We start from the raw sequence: 22644 nt of genomic DNA, 5'->3' as shown, positions 1-22644 counted from the left end.
CAAAAAAATCCCCCCCCCCCTCGCGCGGAAGGTGGCTGGGAGGCCCACCACCTGCCGGGTTAACAACCAACTTCAAAATTTGACCTCACTTGACCTGACCTTGACCTGACCTCGACCTGAAATTCATCCAGATGTGGTCCATATCACTTATTGAGTGTGCCTATTGAATTCTATGAATAAAATGACCCATGAAACATGTGTCGCACATGTCCTTTTCTATATTTTGTTTTGGTGACCTGACCTGACCTGACGTTGACCTTGACCTTTAAATGATATTTTATGCAACGAATATTGTCTTGGTAGCCTAAGAACACGTTTTGGGCAATCAGTCTCCGTCCATTCTTCGGCAACTACGGTGCAAGGCCGATGCTGTAGAAACTTGCATTTTGTACCCTTGACCTGACCTTGACCTGACCTCTGACCTACTTAAGCAAAACAAATTGGGCTCTTAAGATCCGCCTTGTTGAGAGCTTTCGATTGCCGTTTTCCCCGTCTTTCTGCGACCATCGGTTCGGAAGTTAGACTGGGAGGCAGAATCTGCCCCCCCCCCTCCCCCAGCGGGGCGCGTATGGCTGAATAGCCCAGCGGGGTGCGGGCTAGGTGCGGGTGAACCATCGTCTTGTACAGCAGAGAAAGTGTCTTGGAGTCGATGTGGACGAAGCTGTGCTTGATCAGGCCGAGGATTATGTTGGCCTTGCCAATGGCGGTCACCGCATGCTCCCTGAATTTAAGCAGTCTGTCCATGTGGACTCCCAAGTCTCTTTCCGTGTCAACAGTCTTCAATGCAGCACCTTCGATCGTGTACTCCGCTCGCACGTTTTGGCTGCCCAGGTGAAGCACTGTGCACTTGGATGGGTTGAACGGCAGCTTCCACTTCCGAGACCAGGCCGCCGGGGCGTCCAAATCCTGCTGGAACCTTTTACGACCGATCTCGGTGCCCGCTCCGACGTACACCTTCGTATCATCAGCGAAGAGCTTGCATGCGCTCTCAACGCAGCCAGGTAGGTCGTTGACAAAAGCGATGAAGAGCACTGGTCCCAGAACTGTGCCCTGCGGGATACCGCTGCCGACTGCGGCCCAGTCCGAGAAGCTGCCGTTGACAGTGACCCTTTGCTTCCTCTCTGTCATGAATGAGCGAAGCCACTGGAGGAGGGGTCCCCTAATGTCCATGTCGTGGAGCTTCTGCAGAAGACGCAGGTGAGGCACCGAATCGAAGGCGCTTCGGAAGTCCAAGTAGGCGACGTCAACCGGCTCGCCCTCCTCCATCAGCCAAGTCCACTCCTCGAGTGTGCTGAGAAGCTGCGTTGCGCAGGAGCGCCCCGGGCGGAAGCCGTGCTGGCATTCACTTAGCTGGCCTGTCACTGTCATGTGCTCGAACAGGGCGTCACGCACGAGCAACTCCAACTTTTTCGCCGTCACGGACGTCAGGCTGACAGGACGGTAATTGGAAGGATCGCTGCGAGGTCCCTTTTTATAAATGGGGACAACTTGGCCTAGCTTCCAATCTCTTGGGACTCTTCTGTCTGCCAAGGAGTGGTTGAAGAGGTCTGCCAATGGACCACACAGGGGGGCAGCCAGCTCGCGCAATACCTTGGGATGGACCGCGTCAGGGCCTGGTGATGCTGCCGGGCGTAGGTCGCGGAGTTTACCCTCCACTTGCTCCGGCGTCACCCGCAGCTCCTCCAGCGTTGGACCTCCATACTGGGGATTCATAGCTGGAACGTCAGCCGGGTCTTCATCCCAGCAGTACACACTGCTGTAAGCTTCCGCCAGAGCCCTGGCTTTAGCTGCGTCCGTGCACGCCATATACCCATTCCCAGTGACGAGGTCGTCCACTCTTGTTCTGGTGGTCAGGCGGGAGTGCACATAACGCCAAAATGCCTTCGGGTTTTCCGGCAGGTTCTCCACCAGTTGTCGCTCAAAATTCCTGCGACGTCGTCTAACCAGTCCCTTCAGCTGGTTCCTGGTTCGAGAGAATCGGCAGTAGTCCAGGGTATCTTGGATAAGTAGGTATCTCTTCCACAAAAGGGATGCCGCGCTCGCAGATGCTGTCCAGGATTTCTTGAAACGCTCGGTAGTGTTGGTCAACAGTGCAGCCATCAGAGACAGGCCAGGTCGCCTCTCGCGCCATTTGAACCATCGCCACATAGTCGCCGTGGTGGAGGGCCGGTTTCAGTGTTGCCACTTGCTCGTCTTCAGCGTAACACCGCAGGGTGAACGGCAGGACAACGTGGTCGCTACTGCCGAGTGGCGGCTGGCTGCGGAGGTCGAGGACCATGTCTTCCTCGTTGGTCAGCACGAGGTCCAGGACGTGCGGCGTCTGTCCAGGGCGGTATCTCGTTGGGGATAGCACGTGTTGAGTGAGGTAGTGGTCCCTAAAAAGTTAAAGAAGCTCATGCGCCCAATGTCCAGTTGGTCGCATGTTGGAGATGGTTGTAGTAGCCATGAGAACAGACCTATCAAGGGCTGAGGAGTCTTACTGCTAGCAACACCCCATGATGACTACTCACTAATTTTAATGTCATCATAGCTGTTTGCTTTTTTTCTAGTCCGGCTTTGAATGAGGCTGCTGATGTAAGGGCTCTGTTTCACACCGTCAGAAAATCCTCCCAGTGTGACATCACCCCTCTGGTCACGTCGCAAACCTGGTTTGGCAAAATATTTTGTGAAACAGTAAACACTGGCAAAATATTCTGCAGAGCAGCAAAACACGGCAATCACCTACCTAATTACATCCCTGCAAGGAAGAAACACGCCACAACTCAATCGCTTGGTGCTCCGCATTGAGAAGCAAAATAAGCAGACTCACGAAAAGCTGTCATGCCATTCTGCATCAAAATATTCTGCCAAGATGTTATATGTTGGAAGCTCTCTGCCCTGCTCTGCCTACTGATGCCTACTGTGCATGCATCATGGAATAGTATTACATCATGCCTACATGTTTCGTGTTTAAGGACACAGAAGGAGACACATGGTCACAGAAGGACACAGAAGGACACACATGGTCAGAGAAGGACACACATGTTGAAGGACACACATGGTCTTTGTCAATTTACTACTAGAATCCTGCAATATGACTGGAGCAGTGTGAATTTGTGGAATGAAATTATGCCAATAGTAAATGCTCAGGAATAAAGCCAAAGCAGTTTGATATTATCTGGCTCTGGCTCCCAGCTCCCTGACACATCTGGGTGCAAAACCTTTGTTTTAATCTTCTGCTGTTATTGTCTATCTCTCATAGAACTTAAAAGTCTATTCAACATTATATTGTATGCCATTTCTAGTAAGTTACTGGTATTTATTACTTTTTGTCAGTTTCAGAGGGTACCCATGAGAGATCCTACGCTCAGCTGTTGAATAGAAAATCATGGAAGGGGCATCCAACTGATAATATGATCCTGTTTATGTATATATATACAGGTTTACTTTATTTTTGCATTTCTGAATATGATCCTGTTTATGTATATATATACAGGTTTACTTTATTTTTGGCATTTCTGGTGCCAATCACCTGATTCCTTTTAGACCTGCTGCATTGACCAGCTGTAGTCCATGCCTTGGAGCTGTGCGGTGTCCCCGAGCCCGACACTGGCGGTGTCCCCGAGCCCGACACTGGCGGTGTCCCCGAGCCCGAGCCCGACACTGGCGGTGTCCCCGAGCCCGAGCCCGACACTGGCGGTGTCCCCGAGCCCGACACTGGCGGTTTCCCCGATCCCGACACTGGCGGTGTCCCCGAGCCCGAGCCCGACACTGGCGGCGTCCCCGAGCCCGTCACTGGCGGTGTCCCCGAGCCCGAGCCCGACACTGGCGGTGTCCCTGAGCCCGACACTGGCGGTGTCCCTGACCCCGACACTGGCGGTTTCCCCGATCCCGACACTGGCGGCGTCCCTGAGCCCGACACTGGCGGTGTCCCCGAGCCCGAGCCCGACACTGGCGGTGTCCCCGAGCCCGACACTGGCGGTGTCCCCGAGCCCGTCACTGGCGGTGTCCCTGAGCCCGACACTGGCGGTGTCCCCGAGCCCGACACTGGCGGTGTCCCCGAGCCCGAGCCCGACACTGGCGGTGTCCCCGAGCCCGACACTGGCGGCGTCCCCGAGCCCGACACTGGCGGTGTCCCCGAGCCCGTCACTGGCGGCGTCCCTGAGTCCGAGCCCGACACTGGCGGTGTCCCCGAGCCCGTCACTGGCGGCGTCCCTGAGTCCGAGCCCGACACTGGCGGTGTCCCCGAGCCCGACACTGGCGGCGTCCCTGAGTCCGAGCCCGACACTGGCGGTGTCCCTGAGTCCGACACTGGCGGTGTCCCTGAGTCCGAGCTGGTGTTTCAGGTGCGCGGTGAGCTGGCCCCCGGAGACTGCTCAGCATGAACGCCGGCGTGCGGCAGGTGCGGAGGAACGTCCGCAATGTGGTCCACAACTACACGGACGCCCAGGTACGGAGTGACGTGCGGCAGCCACCGGGGCGCGCGCCGGGAGCAGCCGCTCACCACCGGACCCGCTGCCGCCAGACCACTGACTGCTGACTGACCAGACCCGCTGCCGCCAGACCACTGACTGCTGACTGACCAGACCCGCCGCCGCCAGACCACTGACTGCTGACTGACCAGACCCGCTGCCGCCAGACCACTGACTGCTGACTGACGAGACCCGCTGCCGCCAGACCACTGACTGCTGACTGACCAGACCCGCTGCCGCCAGACCACTGACTGCTGACTGACCAGACCCGCTGCCGCCAGACCACTGACTGCTGACTGACGAGACCCGCCGCCGCCAGACCACTGACTGCTGACTGACGAGACCCGCCGCCGCCAGACCACTGACTGCTGACTGACGAGACCCGCCGCCGCCAGACCACTGACTGCTGACTGACCAGACCCGCTGCCGCCAGACCACTGACTGCTGACTGACCAGACCCGCTGCCGCCAGACCACTGACTGCTGACTGACGAGACCCGCCGCCGCCAGACCACTGACTGCTGACTGACGAGACCCGCCGCCGCCAGACCACTGACTGCTGACTGACGAGACCCGCCGCCGCCAGACCACTGACTGCTGACTGACCAGACCCGCTGCCGCCAGACCACTGACTGCTGACTGACCAGACCCGCTGCCGCCACGCTCCGCAACCGGCCGGCACCGGAAATCCACAGCCAATAGATCGTTTTATGATGCACCATGCATCGCTTTAGCTATAATATGTCCATCAAAAGTTGTCACTAACTCCTGGAGACCTTTCATGACCTGAGATGACCTCAGGGGAATAAAAAGGGGCCACGGGTGCAGTTTTCCGATTCAGTGCGTCATGTTTACCGTTATACAGATGTTTGAGTGCTTAGTACGACTTTCGTTCAAAAGAAGAGCGGAGGCCATTTACACCAACAAAAAAGTCGCCGACTGCAGGTATTTTGAATATTAACTAGTCTCCCACAATTTAATCCAACCTCGCCCAAAAATAACTGATGATGTGAAAATATTTTAGTCATGCTGGCTTACATTATTTTCACATTACTGGCCATTTCTTTTGCGTGGTTGGCGAAATTTTAGGGTACATTTTGGCGAAATATATCCGAAGCTGGCAATTTTTATGTAGGTAAAACTGGCCTCAGTTCAATTTTATCCCATTAACTTACAGCGGAGAGGTCGCAAAATTGACCTGGCCTTAGGTCACCCATATCCGGCTTCCGGGATATTCAGATTTGTTTCGTGCACAGCACCGGCAACCGGTCAGCGTCCACGGTGCCGTGGTCGCTGACTGACTGCCGGTGCTGACTGCCGACTGCCTGCCGGTGCTAACTGCTGACTGACTGCCGGTGCTGACTGCTGACTGACTGCCGGTGCTGACTGCTGACTGACTGCCGGTGCTGATTGCTGACTGACTGCCGGTGCTGACTGACTGCCGGTGCTGACTGACTGCCGGTGCTGACTGCTGACTGCCTGCCGGTGCTGACTGCTGACTGACTGCCGGTGCTGACTGACTGCCGGTGCTGACTGCTGACCGGCTGCCGGTGCCGTGGTCGCTGACGCACTGCCGGTGTTGGCAGGTTAAGGTGCGCGAGGCGACGTCCAACGACCCGTGGGGTCCGTCGTCGACTCTGATGTCGCAGATCGCCGAGTACAGCCACAACATGGTGGCCTTCACCGATATCATGCAGGTCAGTGACCGGACAGACGGGCGGGGCTCCCGGGCCTCAGACACGTGCAGCTGGCGGCCTGTGGATGGGGCGAATCAGCCTGCTTAGGGGTATCTGAGGCTGGAGAGGGGTTTCCTAAGGGTGGTAGGATGTAATTGAGGTAGGGGAGGGGTAGCTGAGGCTGGGGAGGGGTAACTGAGGCTGGGGAGGGGTAGGTGAGGACGTGGAGAGGGTAACTGAGCCTAGGGAGGGATAGCTGAGGCTGGGGAGGGGGTAGCTGAGGCTGGGGAGGGGTAGCTGAGGCTGGGGAGGGGTAGCTGAGGCTGGGGAGGGGTAGCTGAGGATGTGGAGGGGGTAGCTGAGGCTGGTGAGGCGGGAGGGGTAGCTTAGGACGTGGAGGGGGTAACTGAGGCTGGGGAGGCGGGAGGGGTAGCTGAGGAGTGAGGATGTGGAGGGGGTAACTCGGGCTGGGTAGGGGGTAGCTGAGGCTGGGGAGGCGGGAGGGATAACTCGGGCTGGGGAGGGGGTAGCTGAGGCTGGGGAGGCGGGAGGGGATAACTCGGGCTGGGGAGGGGGTAGCTGAGGCTGGGGAGGCGGGAGGGGTAGCTGAGGCTGGGGAGGCGGGAGGGGTAGCTGAGGATGTGGAAGGATAACTCGGGCTGGGTAGGGGGTAGCTGAGGCTGGGGAGGCAGGAGGGGGTAACTTGGGCTGGGGACGGGGTAGCTGAGGCTGGGGAGGCGGGAGGGGGTAGCTGAGGCTGGGGAGGCGGGAGGGGGTAACTCGGGCTGGGGACGGGGAGGGGAGGCGAGGGGTGGTTCCAGGAGACTGACGCACGGAAGCCCTATGCGATGGCGGCCGGTGGGCTGAGGTGAGCCGCGACTGACGGCGCGGGACGGGACGGGGGGGGGAGGGGGAGGGGATCCGCCGGCAGGCCGGGGCAGGCCGAGGCCGGCCCGTCGGCGCCCGGTTGGGCACACTCCTAATGGAATTGTTTCCGTTCCTCTATGCTCGTTTGGCTACTGTGTTAGACGGTGTGGGTAATTCCTAGATTTTTTAGTCTCTTATACCGAAATCCGTACCTATTTAGGTAGATTGTGTTTTGCCAACATTTTCTTGCATCGATCACCCATTAACCCTCGCCGGACCTATTGGTTTTCTACATACGCGCCGGCCGAGGGGGGGGGGGGGCGGGTACGACCCCCCCCTCGCCGTTTCGCCCCTGGTGGAGCTAGCGCGTCGCGGAAAAAAGCGAGCGTGTGCGCCGTTACGAGACGCAGAGATTGGTACCCGATTTTAAGGTCCTAGGTCAACCGGTGACCTCTGAGGTCAGGTCAAGTGCCCCAAGGTACGGTTCAGTTTTTGGTGAATAACTTCGCAAAAAACGGCCGCAGAGCGCCGATTTTGGCAGCATCGTGTTCATCTCGCTCAGGCGCGTCGAATGATATACTTTTTGTCCGGGTCAGGTCAACTTGGGGTGTTGTTCTCAGGTCAAGGTCAGGTCAGCACCCCCAGGTCACGAAGTTGGTCGAAAGAGGTCATGTCGCATATCATTCGATTCGGCAGGTCTTCCTGAGTCCATTGGTGGCTTTCCCGACTCGCTAGCTCAATTTGATCAAGAGTTATTGACGAAAAACTAATATGACCTTGATGACGTCATAAATGACGTCACGCAAGGTCAACATTGCAAAAGTGACGCATCTAACCTTGCAAGGAGTGCATCAAATCACGATTCTGTCTGCTTGAGATAGTTGGAGATCGTTCCCGGTGCCAGAATAGCAGTTTTCATTTTTCCCCATTGACTTATAATGGTGAGGTCACGAAAATGACCTGACCTCATATGACCTTTAGGAAAAATCCGAGATATACAAGTTGTGGGTCTCATAATGGATACTAGATCCTGCAAGTTTCATTTCCCTGTGACATCTCCTCTGGCAGTGAGGGCGTTGCGAAGTTGCGACATCTGAAGACCGTGCAGAGGTTCACTTATGACGTCATAGGTCAGTGACCTGACCTGACCCAAAAATGCGGTTGGTGTCAAAAGATGCGGCTTGGATCAAAGGTCAGGTATGCCAAGTTTCAGCTCTCTATCGCCAGCGTGTTCGGAGCTATCGCGAAAAAAACCTATGGGGGGGGGGCGGCACCCGCCCCCCCCCCTCGGCCGGCGAGGGTTAAGCTATGGGCTTGTTGATGTTTCCATGGAAACCCAAATTGCCACGTGTGCTGGCAGCGTCGGTGAAACACTGCCCGGATGTGCAGAGCAATGTGAACCCTGTACACCGTAGAAGATTGGCTAGGTTTCGCTCTGACGGACCGCTCTGTCTCTGTCAGCTCGCTCTGTCCGCCAGACCCGGTCTGTCAGACCGCTCTGTCAGACCGCTCTGTCCGCTCGCTCTGTCCGCCAGACCCGTCATATCCGTCAGACCCGCTCTGTCCGTCAGACCCGGTCTGTGTGACTCAGAACTCGGACCCGCTCTGTCCGTCAGACCCGGTCTGTGTGACTCATAATTCGGGCCGTCTCTGTACTGTCAGACCCGGTATGTGTGACTCAGAACTCGGACCGTCTCTGTACTGTCAGACCCGCTCTGCCAGACCGCTCTGTCCGCCAGACCCGGTCTGTCAGACCGCTCTGTCCGCCAGACCCGGTCTGTCAGACCGCTCTGTCCGTCAGACCCGGTCTGTGTGACTCAGAACTCGAACCGTCTCTGTAGCGTCCCTGTCCGATAGTGTATCGCGCCGGCCGGCCGGCGGCGCTCTCAGCTGATGGCCGGTGCGCCGCGCCGCTGACCTTTGGGCCGCTGCAGGCCTAGGGTCTGTGTGGGCATATAGTGTGAGTATATGTAATGGTGCGGCCGGCACGCGACATCACACCGGCCGCGTGTCCGGCGCTACCCACAGTCACTGGGACAGCTACTGGGGCAGCGCCTGGGACAGCTACTGGGGCAGCCCCTGGGACAGCTACTGGGGCAGCCCCTGGGACAGCTACTGGGCAGCCCCTGGGATATGGCGGCAGCGACTGGGACAGAGGGACCGTCACTAGGGTTGTAGGAGTTGAACTTTGGGACCGTCATTGTGACGAAGAGGGTGACTGGGACAGGGATCGTAACTGATACTGGGACGGTCACATGGATAGTAGCACGGTAAGTGGGTAAGTGGGACAGGAGACAGTGACTGGGACAGCCTGGGACAGTGAGACAGTGACCGGGACAGGGACTGGGACAGTCTGGGACAGGTGACGGGGACAGCCTGGGACAGTGAGACAGTGACTGGGACAGCCTGGGACAGCGAGACAGTGACTGGGACAGTGAGACAGTGACTGGGACAGTGAGACAGTGACTGGGACAGCCTGGGATAGTGAGACAGTGACTGGGACAGCCTGGGACAGTGAGAGTGACTGGGACAGCCTGGGACAGTGAGACAGGGACAGGGACAGCCTGGGACAGGGACTGGGACAGGGGCTGGACAGTGAGACAGTGACTGGACAGTGAGACAGTGACTGGGACAGTGAGACAGTGACTGGGACAGTGAGACAGTGACTGGGACAGTGAGACAGTGACTGTGACAGTGAGACAGTGACTGGGACAGTGAGACAGTGACTGGACAGTGAGACAGTGAGTGGGACAGCCTGGAACAGTGAGACAGTGACTGGGACAGCCTGGGACAGTGAGACAGTGACTGGGACAGCCTGGGACAGTGAGACAGTGACTGGGACAGCCTTGGACAGTGAGACAGGCACTGGGACAGCCTGAGACAGTGACTGGGACAGCCTGGGACAGCCTGGGACAGGAGAAAGTGACTGGGACAGCCTGGGACAGTGCGACAGTGACTGGGACAGTGAGACAGGGACTGGGACAGCCTGGGACAGTGAGAGTGACTGGGACAGTCTGGGACAGTGAGATAGTGACTGGGACAGCCTGGGACAGTGAGACAGGGACTGAGACAGCCTGGGACAGTGAGACAGTGACTGGGACAGTGAGACAGTGACTGGGACAGTAACTGGGACAGGTGACGGGGAACGGGTGACGGGGTGAGGAGGCCCAGTCGCCAGGAGCAGTTGTCTCAATATTGTTCAGCGGAAAAAATGATACGCTTTGATCACACTCCGGACGCCGCTCACTGCTCAGTCCGGAATGGGAACTCAGTGTGGACCAGCGGTCCCCGATCCAGAACGGATATTCAGTGTGGACGAGAGGCGAAGAGCCGAACCCCACAGAGACCATGGCCGGCTGGGTCAATATGAGTGAAAAGAGTTGTCAGTTGAGCACGGTTCCCTCAGCCTGCCGTGCCGGCGACCGGAGCCACCCCACCCCACAACCACCGGTGTATCCCAGGGGTGGCGGCAGCGGAGGACGCGTGTGCCCTCCGCAGCGCCCGCAATACAACAAAATTACACATCTTAAAATATATTTTTGTATGCTGTTTATCTTTTCGTTTCTGTTTCAACATTTTCTTGAGCAGTAGCTTTCTTTCTAATCCTCTCAAAGAAAATTGACCTTGGCCAGCCTCGGACCGAAGTCCGTGTTGTATCCCGTGTCGCTCACTGATTTACCTACTACTCAGTGACGGCCGGTGCGGCGTCTGCCGGCGGCCCTGTGGCGGCGCGGATCTGGCCGGGCCCGGCTCCGTCCCCGCCCCGCCCCGCCCCGCCGCCTGAGTGACCCAGCCCGCGCGGCGGCGCGCGCCTGGCAGGCCATTGATGAGCCGAGCGCCGGGAGCCGGCCGCCGCGCCCGGAGCGCTGCGCCTGGTGGAGCCGGTGGTGCACAGCGGGCGCAGGCCGTGGCCGCCGCCGCGGGCCGCATCCCGGCCGGACCGGTGTCCTACACTGCGGACAGTGTCGTTGTGTCCGGACACTGCGGACAGTGTCCCGGTGTCCGACACTGCGGACACTGCGGACAGTATCCCGGTGTCCGACACTGCGGACAGTGTCCCGGTGTCCTACACTGCGGACAGTGTCCCGGTGACCTACACTGCGGACAGTGTCCCGGTGTCCTACACTGCGGACAGTGTCCCGGTGTCCGACACTGCGGACAGTGTCCCGGTGTCCGACACTGCGGACAGTGTCCCGGCCGCAGCGGTGCCGGTGGAGCGGTCATTGAGATTCAGCCGCCGCGCCGCACCGGCCGGCCAAGGTCGCCACAGGCACCCGGGGCCGGGCCGGTCACCGGCTGGCTGGGGGGGGGGGGGGGGAGGAGGTGTAGTGCGGCTGGCGTCCCATGTGAGCGGAGCAGGGAGAATGACGAACACGAGGAGGACACTGGGGCGACTGCTGCACGCCGACACTGACTCGGGTGATTGGAGGCAGGGCACTAAAGAGTCGGGTACTCCAAAGTTTTTCCTAGTATATACTAGAATTATACTATATCATCTAGCAAAACAACTAGAACTGGGAGCTTTTACTATATACCGAAAATTATCCTAGGATATGGCTGCGCTGAAGCGCGGCGCAGCTGGCGCTCGTGTTTCAATACATTGCGCTTCATATTTATACACAAGGCGGCCTGTGGTTTCACGCGGTTCCATGGTGTTTTCCCTACATTTAAAGACTTACAAATTGTGCTGGCTAAGTATTTAATAACTATCGTGTGCATTAAAAAATTGGCTCTTCATTATGCATGGAATTGTGTGAACAAAGGCCTTTCTGAGTAACTGCGTACAAATTTGCAAACTGCTGTCCTTGACTGGGTGGTGGGCCAGCCTCATGCTTTCTCATTCTTTCACTGTTGCGTAGCAATGTGTTAAAAAAGAAGTTTCAAGGAATTTTATCAATTGTGATGCATGGCGACACCTTTCGACTTATCTGTGAGCATATTTGGTATAATCGTATTGCAAAGATTGCGTACACCGGCTTTATGTATTTGCAATGGCAGCTTTCGTATGACATTTGTGTATTGTCTTTTCTATGTTGGTCGCTACTCGTTTGTATGTATTTTTAGAGCCCTGACAGGCTGATGAAGGATGACTGAAGTCTTCTGAAAGCTATCATTACTAAGAAATGAAGCTGGTGTTATGAACAGTGAACAGTGTCCCAAAATTTTATTTCAGAGTGAAAAATTGTTCTTGAAAATTGGAGATGAAAGTGGAAAATTGATTTCAGTTGGATGTCACTTCCCACCCAAAACTGGCAAATTTTGGGACATTGGTTTTGAACAAACTTAACAATACAATACCACTGTCCCAGGCTCCAGCTGAATAACATCAACATATAACATAATACTTTGTGTAAGCACCTCGTACAACTGTGTTGCTGCAGATAATGAAATCAAAACACATGCATCCTGCATCCATGAAAGTGGATAGTAAGTAGAAAGAAGCATTTGTTGCCACATGTTAGTGATAATTGTGCAATTTCTTGGTATTTTAAGTTTGTATGAAAACGCGTAAGATTTAGGTGATTGAAACTAAACATGGAAAATTTTTAGGTCAATTTTTAATTTTTCTTTTTTAATGCTGTTCTTGATATTCCACTTCACTCAAAACACACCAGTTCATAAGTTATTTCAGGGCTTTCACAATAGCCATGTCTTTGTGGTCAATCATCCTCAGAGCAGCCTGAGTCAATTCCATTCATGACTTCCTTAGCCATATATCTCTGATCCTTTTTCAGGACAAGACATGCACTACTACATATGCTGTGCCTGGCTCAAGATTCCTATATGTAGCAAGGTTGCCCTACCGACACTGGCAAAATGAATGCTTCCTTGAACAAAGCTAACCAAAGGTGCCATCAACTGTCTTAATCTGAATAGGAAGGAAGCCTAGTTTTCAACATAGACAATGTGACTTTCAGGGTGTGCACCACCCGGTGTTCATTTGTTAACATCAATAATGTGTGACCACGAAAGGAAACCCTTCTGAAGGTAACATCTCTCGACCATTCTAAGATCCTGTCCACTACCTTAATATTAACAGACATTTTAAATAACCATGCATTATTCCTCTGATAATGCTTGTTATGTTTTCAAATAGGTTCATGTTCTTTCATCCTGATTTTTAAAAGATAAGTATCACTTTAGTTTGTTTTTATTGCAAGTGTGACGCATGTAATTTCATCTTCATGTTTTCTCAGATCGAAGATCTTGCTCGCAGCTATGCCTCATTGCCTACCATGGCCAAAACCTCTTTGAGGTTTACTGTAGGTAGTGTTCTCCGTCTGATTGTTATGTGTTGAGGATGAGCTGAATGTTACTGATATTGATACCTGATATCTAATTGTGGTCAATGTTTAGTGTAACACCGTGACATCTTCCAATGCCAAAGTTTATTTCCAACGAGCCAAAGCTTGTTTGCATTGCAATTACGAGCGGTAGTGTGATGTGTGGAACGTGTAGTATGTACGATTGGGAACCACTTACTCTGGTGGCATGTTTGCATATATGAGAATGTTCAGTGTTCATCGTCTTTAGATAATAAAAGCATTGGCATATCAGGAAGTGGATTGTTCGGTGGTCGCCTAAAATGGTATCAGAGCTGCAATTTTGACACCATCGTGTTCGTCATGCTCAGCCACGTCGAATGATATGCTTTTTGTATGGGTGAGGTCAATTTAGGACGTTGACCTCCCTCCAAGGTCAGGTCAGGTCATTACCTCATGATGAGGTCAAGTTGCACGTTATTCAATTTGGCAGGTCTTTCTGAGTCTATTTGTGTGTTTTCCGTCTAAGATCACTGTCAGCGCCAAAATAACTGTCTTTATATCCCCCCCCCCCATCGGCTTATAATTGCCAGATCACCTGGCCGACCTGACGTTAGGTGACCCTTAGGAGAAATCCGAAGTTAACGACTTATGAGAATAAGGGAGTTTGATAAGTTCTGCAAGTTTCATCTACCTGTGATAGATCTCCTTGAATTGATGGAGTTGCTATGTTACGACGTTTTTGAGACCGTGCAGAGGTTCACTTATGACGTCATAGGTCAGTGACCTGACCTGACCTGAAAATGAGGTTGGTGTCACAAAATCCGGCTTGAATCAAAGGTCAGGTATGCCAACTTACAGCCCTCCATCACCAGCGCGCTCACCCCTACTTTACTTTGCAGCAATGGTTTGCCGCGCATTAACGATAAAAGTTTTGGTCTGTCCGAGATTCGAACACAGGACCTTCCGATGTATCAAAAACATGGGGTCATATATGGACGAATATCTCGAAAACGGTTGGATGGGCTTGAACTTTTCATCCCAAAAATGGAAATAAAAATGTTGTAGCTATCTTTTGACATACTTTGTATGTGGATGCCCACACTACGAAACCTTGAAAACCGAGCGCGAAAAGTCGCATTTTAACACGCAACCCTATGGGCTAGTAGGAAAAGTCACGCCCATGCTGCCATATGACTTTGGAGGGGGCTGATTGGAGGCTCTGTCTCGCGGTGGGCGGATCTGCGGCCCTACAATGTCACCAGGGCCGATCTTCAGTCGGGTTATCTCCAGTGGCTGTGCTCGTTTGGTCGCGTTTTATCATGACAACGTTGACGCACACAAGCATTTCATATTTATCTGAAATATTTCCTGTTTGGTTATTTCAGCATCATGTTCGGCAACTGGCCGCCTTTCCTGTTTGAGTGTCCCGTTGTCAGACTGCTAACCTCCGGCGCCTGGCCTGCTGTTGGTGCGGCCGCCGGTGTCACCGGCTGAAGGCAGCGTCGTTATCTTTCGGTCGCCGACCGCTCGTTCGCGCGTGCTCATATACTCTCCCTCCCACCCCCACCCCCACTCCCCCCGGGTGACCGTCCCGTGTCTACTCTCTGCCCCCCCCCGCTGATCCCCCCCAGGTGACATCTCTGCACCCTCTCTGATCGCCCCCCCCCCTCTGTGCCTGTCAGATGATCTGGAGACGTCTGAACGACCACGGCAAGAACTGGCGGCACGTGTACAAGGCGCTCGTGCTGATGGACTACCTGATCAAAACGGGCAACGAGCGGGTGGCCCAGCAGTGCCGCGAGAATATATTCGCCATCGAGACTCTGAAGGACTTCCAGCACTACGAGGAGAACACGGACCACGTGGGTGGCGCCCGGCGGGACGGGACAGTCGGGAGGGGAGACGGGACAGTCGGGGGCGGGCCGGGACCTGTCCTGAATCTCACACTGTATACATAGTGCATGGAGCTTCATCAGTCGAAATATAGTAAACCAGTATAACGCCTTTTGGGGCGACTAACGGAGCGAGCGAGAGGGTGAGCCTTGCACGTGCGAAATTTCGAGGGGGTACCTCCAGCTGACTTGTGCACGGCACCCTACTAACCGATCTCTAGCGATGTACCAAATTTGAGCACAATCGGCCCAGCCGTTCTCGAGATCTGGAAGCGGCACCCTGCACGTGCGCACGTGCAAAATGGGTCCCAACTGACTTTTGCACGGCACCCTTCTAACCGGTCCCTAGCCATGTACCAAATTTGAGCGCCATCGGTCCAGCCGTTCTCGAGATCTGGAATCGACCCCTGCACGTGCGCACGTGCAGCAGCACCCCAACTCAGGCACATGGATTTGCATTGCCTAGTGGGTGCCTACCTGAATGCCAACTTTCAGCGCAATCGGCCAAGTAGTTACCGAGATATTGCAACAATTACAAAAGTGACACCTCTTCGTTTTGCACGTGGCACGTGCATAAGGGGTCACCCACATGCATCGGGAATAGTCCAATACTTGGTAGAAGGAATGAAGCTACCCTACAAAAATTACCGCATATAAATCGGTCAAGTGGTTGCTGAGATATAAGCGTCGCAGAATCGTGACCACGGCCGGCCGGCCGGCCGGCCGGCCGCTCATACTCAGAAATTTCCGTTATTCTACGTAAGACTCCGCTCGCTTCGCTCGCTCCGTAATAACAAATAAATTCACTTCAAATCTGATGCGTGACTATGATGACTGAAAGATGATTGAACCCTCTGACTGCTGACAGCCGACCTGGTCCCTGCCATCTGACTGCTGTGACTGACTTCTGACCTAACTCCTGACCCCTGCCATCTGACTGCTGTAACTGACTTCTGACCTGACTCCTGACCCCTGCCATCTGACTGCTGTAATGTAACTGACCGCTGACCGCTGCCCTGTGCGCTCTACGCTGTGCAGGGTCGCGCGATCCGTGAGCGCGCCAAGCAGCTGGTGTCGCTGCTGCAGGACGACGAGAGGCTGGCTCAGGAGCGGCAGAGGGCGCTCAAGGCGCGCGACCGCTTCCTGGAGAGCAGCCAGAGCGCCGGCGCCGCGGTGAGAGGGGGGGAGGTGAAAGGGGCCCTCTGCAGTTCTCTGAACTGTTAAGTTCTATTTGTTTACAAACCTCACTATTGTTTGAGGTTTATTCCAACGCACCGCGACCTACATAACAGACTGTTTGGTCAGGCGCACAGTTGTTACACTTGCCTCAGCTGTTGCCTTCTAACGGTACTGCTGCCACTAATGCTGGATGGATGCTGATCTGCGAACAGCGCCGTACCGCCGCCTGTCCCTGTCTGCCAATGGCCCTTCTGAGGCCGCCTGTCCCTGTCTGCCAATGTCGCCCGTCCGAGGCGCCTGTCCCTGTCTGCCAATGTCCCTTCTGAGGCCGCCTGTCCCTGTCTGCCAATGGCCCTTCTGAGGCCGCCCGTCCCTGTCTGCCAATGTCGCCCGTCCGAGGCGCCTGTCCCTGTCTGCCAATGGCCCTTCTGAGGCCGCCTGTCCCTGTCTGCCAATGGCCCTTCTGAGGCCGCCCGTCCCTGTCTGCCAATGTCCCTTCTGAGGCCGCCCGTCCCTGTCTGCCAATGTCCCTTCTGAGGCCGCCTGTCCCTGTCTGCCAATGGCCCTTCTGAGGCCGCCTGTCCCTGTCTGCCAATGTCGCCCGTCCGAGGCGCCTGTCCCTGTCTGCCAATGGCCCTTCTGAGGCCGCCTGTCCCTGTCTGCCAGTGTCCCTTCTGAGGCCGCCTGTCCCTGTCTGCCAATGGCCCTTCTGAGGCCGCCTGTCCCTGTCTGCCAATGTCCCTTCTGAGGCCGCCCGTCCCTGTCTGCCAATGTCGCCCGTCCGAGGCGCCTGTCCCTGTCTGCCAATGGCCCTTCTGAGGCCGCCTGTCCCTGTCTGCCAATGGCCCTTCTGAGGCCACCCGTCCCTGTCTGCCAATGTCCCTTCTGAGGCCGCCTGTCCCTGTCTGCCAATGGCCCTTCTGAGGCCGCCTGTCCCTGTCTGCCAATGTCGCCCGTCCGAGGCGCCTGTCCCTGTCTGCCAATGGCCCTTCTGAGGCCGCCTGTCCCTGTCTGCCAATGTCCCTTCTGAGGCCGCCTGTCCCTGTCTGCCAATGGCCCTTCTGAGGCCGCCTGTCCCTGTCTGCCAATGTCCCTTCTGAGGCCGCCTGTCCCTGTCTGCCAATGTCGCCCGTCCGAGGCCGCCAGATATGGCCCGTCCGAGGCGCCCGTCCCTGTCTGCCAGTGTCGCCTGTCCCTGTCTGCCAATGGCCCTTCTGAGGCGCCTGTCCCTGTCTGCCAATGGCCCTTCTGAGGCCGCCTGTCCCTGTCTGCCAATGGCCCTTCTGAGGCCGCCCGTCCCTGTCTGCCAATGTCCCTTCTGAGGCCGCCTGTCCCTGTCTGCCAATGGCCCTTCTGAGGCCGCCTGTCCCTGTCTGCCAATGTCGCCCGTCCGAGGCGCCTGTCCCTGTCTGCCAATGTCCCTTCTGAGGCCGCCTGTCCCTGTCTGCCAATGGCCCTTCTGAGGCCGCCCGTCCCTGTCTGCCAATGTCGCCCGTCCGAGGCGCCTGTCCCTGTCTGCCAATGGCCCTTCTGAGGCCGCCTGTCCCTGTCTGCCAATGGCCCTTCTGAGGCCGCCCGTCCCTGTCTGCCAATGTCCCTTCTGAGGCCGCCCGTCCCTGTCTGCCAATGTCCCTTCTGAGGCCGCCTGTCCCTGTCTGCCAATGGCCCTTCTGAGGCCGCCTGTCCCTGTCTGCCAATGTCGCCCGTCCGAGGCGCCTGTCCCTGTCTGCCAATGGCCCTTCTGAGGCCGCCTGTCCCTGTCTGCCAGTGTCCCTTCTGAGGCCGCCTGTCCCTGTCTGCCAATGGCCCTTCTGAGGCCGCCTGTCCCTGTCTGTCAATGTCCCTTCTGAGGCCGCCTGTCCCTGTCTGCCAATGGCCCTTCTGAGGCCGCCTGTCCCTGTCTGCCAATGTCCCTTCTGAGGCCGCCCGTCCCTGTCTGCCAATGTCCCTTCTGAGGCCGCCTGTCCCTGTCTGCCAATGTCGCCCGTCCGAGGCGCCTGTCCCTGTCTGCCAATGTCCCTTCCGAGGCCGCCTGTCCCTGTCTGCCAATGTCGCCCGTCCGAGGCGCCTGTCCCTGTCTGCCAATGGCCCTTCTGAGGCCGCCTGTCCCTGTCTGCCAATGGCCCTTCTGAGGCCACCCGTCCCTGTCTGCCAATGTCCCTTCTGAGGCCGCCTGTCCCTGTCTGCCAATGGCCCTTCTGAGGCCGCCTGTCCCTGTCTGCCAATGTCGCCCGTCCGAGGCGCCTGTCCCTGTCTGCCAATGGCCCTTCTGAGGCCGCCTGTCCCTGTCTGCCAGTGTCCCTTCTGAGGCCGCCTGTCCCTGTCTGCCAATGGCCCTTCTGAGGCCGCCTGTCCCTGTCTGCCAATGTCCCTTCTGAGGCCGCCCGTCCCTGTCTGCCAATGTCCCTTCTGAGGCCGCCCGTCCCTGTCTGCCAATGTCCCTTCTGAGGCCGCCTGTCCCTGTCTGCCAATGTCGCCCGTCCGAGGCGCCTGTCCCTGTCTGCCAATGTCCCTTCCGAGGCCGCCTGTCCCTGTCTGCCAATGTCGCCCGTCCGAGGCGCCTGTCCCTGTCTGCCAATGGCCCTTCTGAGGCCGCCTGTCCCTGTCTGCCAATGGCCCTTCTGAGGCCACCCGTCCCTGTCTGCCAATGTCCCTTCTGAGGCCGCCTGTCCCTGTCTGCCAATGGCCCTTCTGAGGCCGCCTGTCCCTGTCTGCCAATGTCGCCCGTCCGAGGCGCCTGTCCCTGTCTGCCAATGGCCCTTCTGAGGCCGCCTGTCCCTGTCTGCCAGTGTCCCTTCTGAGGCCGCCTGTCCCTGTCTGCCAATGGCCCTTCTGAGGCCGCCTGTCCCTGTCTGCCAATGTCCCTTCTGAGGCCGCCCGTCCCTGTCTGCCAATGTCCCTTCTGAGGCCGCCTGTCCCTGTCTGCCAATGGCCCTTCTGAGGCCGCCTGTCCCTGTCTGCCAATGTCCCTTCTGAGGCCGCCTGTCCCTGTCTGCCAATGGCCCTTCTGAGGCCGCCTGTCCCTGTCTGCCAATGGCCCTTCTGAGGCCGCCTGTCCCTGTCTGCCAATGGCCCTTCTGAGGCCGCCTGTCCCTGTCTGCCAATGTCGCCCGTCCGAGGCGCCTGTCCCTGTCTGCCAATGGCCCTTCTGAGGCCGCCTGTCCCTGTCTGCCAGTGTCCCTTCTGAGGCCGCCCGTCCCTGTCTGCCAATGGCCCTTCTGAGGCCGCCTGTTCCTGTCTGCCAATGTCGCCCGTCTGAAGCCGCCTGTCCCTGTCTGCCAATGTCTCTTCTGAGGCCGCCTGTCCCTGTCTGCCAATGGCCCTTCTGAGGCCGCCTGTCCCTGTCTGCCAATGTCTCTTCTGAGGCCGCCTGTCCCTGTCTGCCAATGGCCCTTCTGAGGCCGCCTGTCCCTGTCTGCCAATGGCCCTTCTGAGGCCGCCTGTCCCTGTCTGCCAATGGCCCTTCTGAGGCCGCCTGTCCCTGTCTGCCAATGGCCCTTCTGAGGCCGCCTGTCCCTGTCTGCCAATGTCCCTTCTGAGGCCGCCCGTCCCTGTCTGCCAATGGCCCTTCTGAGGCCGCCTGTCCCTGTCTGCCAATGGCCCTTCTGAGGCCGCCTGTCCCTGTCTGCCAATGGCCCTTCTGAGGCCGCCTGTCCCTGTCTGCCAATGGCCCTTCTGAGGCCGCCTGTCCCTGTCTGCCAATGGCCCTTCTGAGGCCGCCTGTCCCTGTCTGCCAATGGCCCTTCTGAGGCCGCCCGTCCCTGTCTGCCAATGGCCCTTCTGAGGCCGCCTGTCCCTGTCTGCCAATGTCGCCCGTCCGAGGCGCCTGTCCCTGTCTGCCAGTGTCCCTTCTGAGGCCGCCTGTCCCTGTCTGCCAATGGCCCTTCTGAGGCCGCCTGTCCCTGTCTGCCAATGTCGCCCGTCCGAGGCGCCTGTCCCTGTCTGCCAGTGTCCCTTCTGAGGCCGCCTGTCCCTGCCGGCGGCGCACTGTGGGGGCGTTGCCCCTGCTAGCACGAGTTTACTCCTGCGGCGGTACGCCGCAGTCAGCTGACCGCGCCGCGCCTCCGGGCAGCGCGGCGGAACGCTGGGACCCACGCGACATCGTCTCGTAGTAGCTGTTTGGGCAAAATTAGGCAAAAGATACGAGTTGATTCCAATGCAGAATTTAGGGGATAATATTTTCATATGTGTTTCCACACGTAACACCGCGTAACTCACTTTGTAAGGCTATGATTTGCCGAGTCAAATCTCCGAGACAAGTGGCGTATTATATTTTTTTGTATTTCATTAAAAAAAACATGCCTTTGGATTATTTTTCGAACTTTTCATGCATATGCTCATATTCCTCATTAAATACATATTATAAAAACATGTCGCAATATCGAATTGGTGCTTGATTAAACGAGTGAGCAGGCGTTCCGTTGTCATGTAATTTTCCGCCTTATCCTAGGAGCACGATGCTAGTCAGCGCAACTCTTCACTTTTTGACGTATTTTGATGTGTAAGTCATCACTTTTAAAGCAATTTAAGGTCGGATTCGGATACACTGGACAATTCTGCGAAGAAAGGATATAAGGAAAATGGAAATCAAAATACTCGTAATTCGTATTTGCCACTTGTGTCGTGCTAGGATCGCAAAAGTCCCCACGGTGCGGCGTCTGTCCTGTCTGATCTGGCCACCAGAGCCCCTCAGCCGTCCGCGGTGGTGGCCAGCGCTGTCCCGGGGCTGCTGGGCTGGCCACATTCTATCGTTCCCCGTCCACCGTTCCCCCCCCCCCCTCGTCCCCCGTCCACCGCCCCCGTCCACCGTCCACCGTCCACCGTCCACCGTCCACCGCCCCAAACCAGCGTCCACCGCCTCCAGTGCCCTGTCCCCTGTCCACCGTTGCAGTGCCCCCGCCCCGCTGCAGCTCAGTGCCTGTGTCAGTGAGTTCACTGACCCGCCGCCTGTCCCCGTCTGCCAGTCCGCGGCGGCCGACCCCCCACCCCCTCACCCACCGTCCGCCGTTCAGAGACCGCCGCCGCTCGGCGCACTGTGTCCCCGTCTGCACCGCCTGTGCAACCGCCGTGTGTGCCACAGCCGCCCTGTGTGCCGTGCCGTGCTGTGCTGTGCTGTGCCGTGCCGTGCTGTGCTGTGCTGTGCTGTCGGCCTGTGTGTGGGCCCGGCGTCCTTGCCGACTCCCCGCCCTCTCTGCTTACAGGACGCCATGTCTCCGACCAGCCCGGGCGAGGTGAGGAACGCGCTGCCGGCCTGTACAGGGTACAGGGTACACGGCACCGGCCAGTGCTGGAAATGAGGCCGCTTTCTGGTCCCGGCCTTTTATTCTCCGGGTGGATTAACCCCGTCTAGCGCTTAGCCTTTCGGGACCCGCTCAGAGCCGCGGTTGTTTTCGCCGCTCGGCCCTTTCGAAATGCAAAGTTGATAGTCACACGAAGTTTATTTGGGGCCTCTGAAAATGCGAATTCGAAATTAATCGATTTTATAAAACATTTTTCTTTCATCTACATGCATACACTTAACATTATCTCCAGACTAAGCTGGTTTGGCTGGCCCTAAATAAGCTTCGTGTGACTATTAACTTTGCATCTCGACTGGGGCGAGCGGCGAAAACAACCGCGACCCTGAGTGGGTCCCGAAAGGCTAAACGCTGAACGGGGGTAATCCACCCGGAGAATAAAACGCCGGGACCAGAAAGCGGCCTCATTTCCAGCACTGGCACCGGCCCTGTACAGGGTACATCATACCGTGTACAGGGTGCCGCACGGCCAGCACGTGGCCGGGGAACGTCGACGGGGTGTGGGGACCCTGACACTGGGTGCAGGGACCTCACAATGGGTGTAGGGACCTGGCACTGGGTGAAGGGACCTCACAATGGGTGTAAGGACCTGACACTGGGTGTGTTGGGACCCTAACACTGGGTGTAGGGACCCTAACACTGGGTGTATGAACCCTGACACTGGGTGTAGGAACCTGACACTGGGTGTAGGGGCCTGGCACTGGGTGTAGGGACCTGGCACTGGGTGGAGGGACCTGAGAGCGGAGGGTGGGCACGCACTGTGTGGTGAGACTGAGTTCAGCGGGCCTGGGAGGCGCGGCACGCACTGTGTGGTGGGGGTGAGGTCAGCGGGCCTGGGAGGCGCGGCACGCACTGTGTGGTGGGGGTGAGGTCAGCGGGCCTGGCAGGCGCCTGCTGAGGGGCGCTGATTTAGTCAGTGCAGTTATTGACACTGCGCAGAGGACACAGTCCGCCAGTGACAGACATCTCCCATTTCGTGTAGTACGGTAACTCGGAGAACGACCAGACGCATTGCCG

General features: G+C 57.0%; 1 protein-coding gene and 1 long non-coding RNA gene across 5 annotated transcripts in view; both read left to right on the top strand.

The window, feature by feature from the left end:
* Positions 1–22644, top strand: part of LOC122388272 (epsin-1-like) — a 64701-nt gene that overhangs the window by 11370 nt on the left and 30687 nt on the right. For all 3 annotated transcript variants that reach the window (XM_043379198.1, XM_043379197.1, XM_043379199.1), the window contains exons 2-6: positions 4326–4429; positions 6037–6147; positions 14942–15121; positions 16190–16324; positions 21532–21561. In XM_043379198.1, the coding sequence (XP_043235133.1) occupies positions 4361–4429; positions 6037–6147; positions 14942–15121; positions 16190–16324; positions 21532–21561 (525 nt within the window). In that variant the 5' untranslated portion in view covers positions 4326–4360. The remainder of the gene's footprint in view (positions 1–4325; positions 4430–6036; positions 6148–14941; positions 15122–16189; positions 16325–21531; positions 21562–22644) is intronic.
* Positions 12007–13550, top strand: LOC122388274. Of its 2 annotated transcripts, XR_006257765.1 has the most exons (3): positions 12007–12343; positions 12729–12981; positions 13191–13550. It is a non-coding gene; the product is annotated as an uncharacterized LOC122388274 (long non-coding RNA). The 2 variants fall into 2 exon arrangements; XR_006257764.1 differs by lacking the exon at positions 12007–12343 and having other exon boundaries at positions 12541–12981.

The sequence above is a fragment of the Amphibalanus amphitrite genome, unplaced genomic scaffold, assembly GCF_019059575.1.
Source record: "Amphibalanus amphitrite isolate SeventyFive unplaced genomic scaffold, NRLGWU_Aamphi_draft 000316F_arrow, whole genome shotgun sequence".
NCBI lineage: Eukaryota > Metazoa > Arthropoda > Thecostraca > Balanomorpha > Balanidae > Amphibalanus > Amphibalanus amphitrite.
Note: the sequence above shows the minus strand (reverse complement) of the source record. Positions and strands in the feature narration are given on the sequence as shown.